General features: G+C 43.8%; 1 protein-coding gene across 1 annotated transcript in view; it reads right to left on the bottom strand.

Annotated features, from left to right (window-relative positions):
- Window positions 1–3241, bottom strand: part of clec19a (C-type lectin domain containing 19A) — an 8164-nt gene extending 4923 nt beyond the window's left edge. Inside the window, exon 1 of the mRNA XM_063212984.1 lies at window positions 3029–3241. Within this exon, the coding sequence (XP_063069054.1) occupies window positions 3029–3158 (130 nt within the window). The 5' untranslated portion in view covers window positions 3159–3241. The remainder of the gene's footprint in view (window positions 1–3028) is intronic.

Raw genomic sequence — 3241 nt, 5'->3', positions numbered from 1 at the left:
GCCGATGAGTAAATAATCTGAATTTTTTAAAACCGTAAGGCGTGTTCAAGGATTAAGAACGCTTTTTTTGCGGGAGTAAGTGTGTTGAGGGTACAGGAGATTTGGGAAGTGAGGAAATCTTTTTTGTTTGTGGGGTTGAGGATTTAGTTTAAAGGGTTTATGAAACGAAAACAAAGTAAAGGAATTTGACCATTTCCAGGACAGATTCTGAAAGTTCTAAGCCTTGTGAATAAAATGGGATATTGTCTGGGTGATATTTTGTCCTAAAAGTCATGTTAAAACGTTCCCAAAAAGTGTTATGTTTACTTTTTTTCGCAACATGCAAATTTTATGCAAATGATATGCGTGACATAGAAGGGGAAAGTTCACCTCATTCCACCTTGTTCAGATCAATGGCGGCTAGTACCAAAACAAAGCGCAGTGTCAAGCAGTGTGTTGCTGGAGGGCCGAACGGCGCCAGCTGCAAAAATGGCTACTTGACAGAAGGAATATCTTTGCACAAGTTCCCTTCTGTGAAGAATGATCGAACTGTGGCCGACAAGGACAAGGCTAAAACAAGGGCTCTGTGGATCCAATTCGTACGCAGGCACCGGCGTGGTTTTGAAGCAAGCTCATGGTCACTGTTGTGCTAGGCACATTTCCACCCCTCGTGCTTCATCACAAATGTGGAGATCGCGGGCATGGTTGGACTGAAGAGAATGCTATTGCCTCAAGCAGTTCCAACAATTGACATCGCTGGCGTGCAGACTGAAACTGCCCCTGTAACTGCTAGGGCACGAAGACAGGTGAGTGCACTGCTTTGCTTTAGGCTACTCGTTTTACCTTGTCCATCTGCTTTGTATGTTGTTTTCAGGAAAGGGTAATGCACATTACATGCCAAACCGATGCGAATGCTCTCGGGATATGCACTTTTTGTTGATTGCCATTCAATTGGTCAATACATTGGTTTTGGGAGGATATCCGTGCTTCAGCCTCCGTGGTGCTCTCGGTCGAGGACAGCCAACTTACAGACTGGGCTACTGCTTAGCGAATAAACGGAGATACATATAGCGTAGGCCTACTTTGAAGCGTTTGATTGTTTGTTTTTAGTATTGTGGTGCACGTGTGGCTGACGTGGGACACACCTCGTCCTCAGAGTCAGGCTGAGGGACACGCGACGCCTGTGAGTTTTTAGCACTAAAAATAATAATAATGATAAACGCTAAAAATATGCTGAGGACTCAGGCTATCTAGGGTATTTTTCCAACAGCCTAATACCTCCGTTTTTTCTCTAGTTGATGATATTTTTGCATGTACATGCATTTCAATCACACTATATCGCGCAATTGAATCAAAATGCCCCCCATTTGTCAAGAAATACACACGCTACGTCATCTTTGGGTCATGGCAAAGCGCCCTTAGCAACCGTAACCATAAACAAAACGAACTGTCAGGCTATGTCAACAATCGTCACTTCGCCTGTCAGACATGTCACTTTCTGCAGATGTATCAGTGCCTCTGAAATAGATTTGTGCTGCTGTTTTTTTTTCTCATGAGGTTGGATATGTGGTTTTTCGACACGCTGATGTTTGTGTCAGAATTTTGGTTCCTTTATAAGATGTGGGTCCATCAAATGTGTGTTGTTTTCTCAGATCGGCATACTAGCAAACCAGGGACCTTCCTCTTTGACGTCACAGCCCAGGTCATTAGTCAAACCAAATTTCACAGAATTCACACTTTGAGTTTCCATTTTCACAAGTTCCTCCAGGATGATTGGGTTCAAAGTGTCATCGATGCTATCAGAAAAAACAAGGCTTTAATGGGAATGACCGTTTGTTTTCGTTTCATAACCTCTTTAAATTACAGGGGGCAATATGGTAAAAAAATATCTAATACAACGTGCATGAAGACCGAATAGCTCCAAATGGGTATTAGGCAACTGCAGAGACAGTGCTGGGGGATGCCGGAGGTATATTGGGAGTATAAAATCATTCGATTTGGCAGTACTAACATACTGTATTGGTGTTAAAAATGAAAATAGGAAAAATCCAGAATGGTGAGGGCATTCCAATGTTTAACTGCATCCTCAAATAAAACCTCTTATTGGCATGTATGAATTCTTTGTTTTAAGTTCCAAATCCCTCACTTCCATTGTATGCTGGAAGCCATATGTTCTGATTGCAATGAGTTAAACGCGATAAGAGCCTGACTAGCTGGTCTATACCGCGTCCGCGCTGACAGTGCACAGCTGGCCCTCATTTCCCGCTGCTTTGGTAAACTACAGTAAATACCACTTGCAGCATCAATGCAAAGTAATATAAAGCACATGGATTGAACAAATGCCTGAGGACAAACATACATTTTTGACATTTCAAACCTCAGCCTCTAAATCACAGTGGGGGTACTACTACGTACCACAGCCAGTATAAGTACAACCCCACAGGAATCTACTCAAATGTCATATCAAATTTGGAGACCGACTTTCCCCAATGTATCCAATTTGTTAAGTTCAGCTGCACTGCCTCTCCTGGGATGTATCACATTAAAAAGTTGACTTTCTTATAAAAACAAACACAGCATTTGACTACTAAGCACTGCAATGGACTCCAGACCAAAAAGAGATGAGACATCAAAGTACAACAAATTTGAATTAATATGAATGATGATAAGCAGCCTCAGGATCTCAGCTGGGTGCAACAAACAGTACACACAACTTAGATCAAGAGAAGACTCACTTTCACCCTTTCTCTCTCTCTCTGTCTCTCTCTCTCTCTCTCTCTCTCTCTCTCTCTCTCTCTCTCTCTCTCTCTCTCTCTCTCTCTCTCTCTCTCTCACACACACACACACGCACACACACGCACACACACGCACACACACACACACACACACACACACACACACACACACACACACACACACACACACACACACACACACACACACACACACACCTATGACACCAATGAAGAGGAAGATCTCAGGGACAGACAAAATATTGACAAAAGAGGTCAAACCGTCCAGACTAGCAGACATTGCGTTCTCCACTCACCTTGTGTGATCTTGATGTTGGTGGACGGTATAGCCCGCACATAGAGCCAGCAGCAGGGCAGTAGGAGCCAGCACAGACACGAAGGGAGCATTTTCTGTAGTGGGGTTGCCGCTCCGATGGTCGACTGCATTTGACTGTGAGAGCCCGGGTGGAGGGTGAAGGTGGAAGGAGGGTGTATGCTGTGTGTGATGTTGTGTGGTGGGTGTGACGTGT

This window comes from Engraulis encrasicolus, chromosome 2, assembly GCF_034702125.1.
Source record: "Engraulis encrasicolus isolate BLACKSEA-1 chromosome 2, IST_EnEncr_1.0, whole genome shotgun sequence".
NCBI classification, from domain to species: domain Eukaryota; kingdom Metazoa; phylum Chordata; class Actinopteri; order Clupeiformes; family Engraulidae; genus Engraulis; species Engraulis encrasicolus.
The sequence above is the reverse complement of the archived record's forward strand: the minus strand, read 5'-3'. Positions and strand labels throughout refer to the sequence as shown.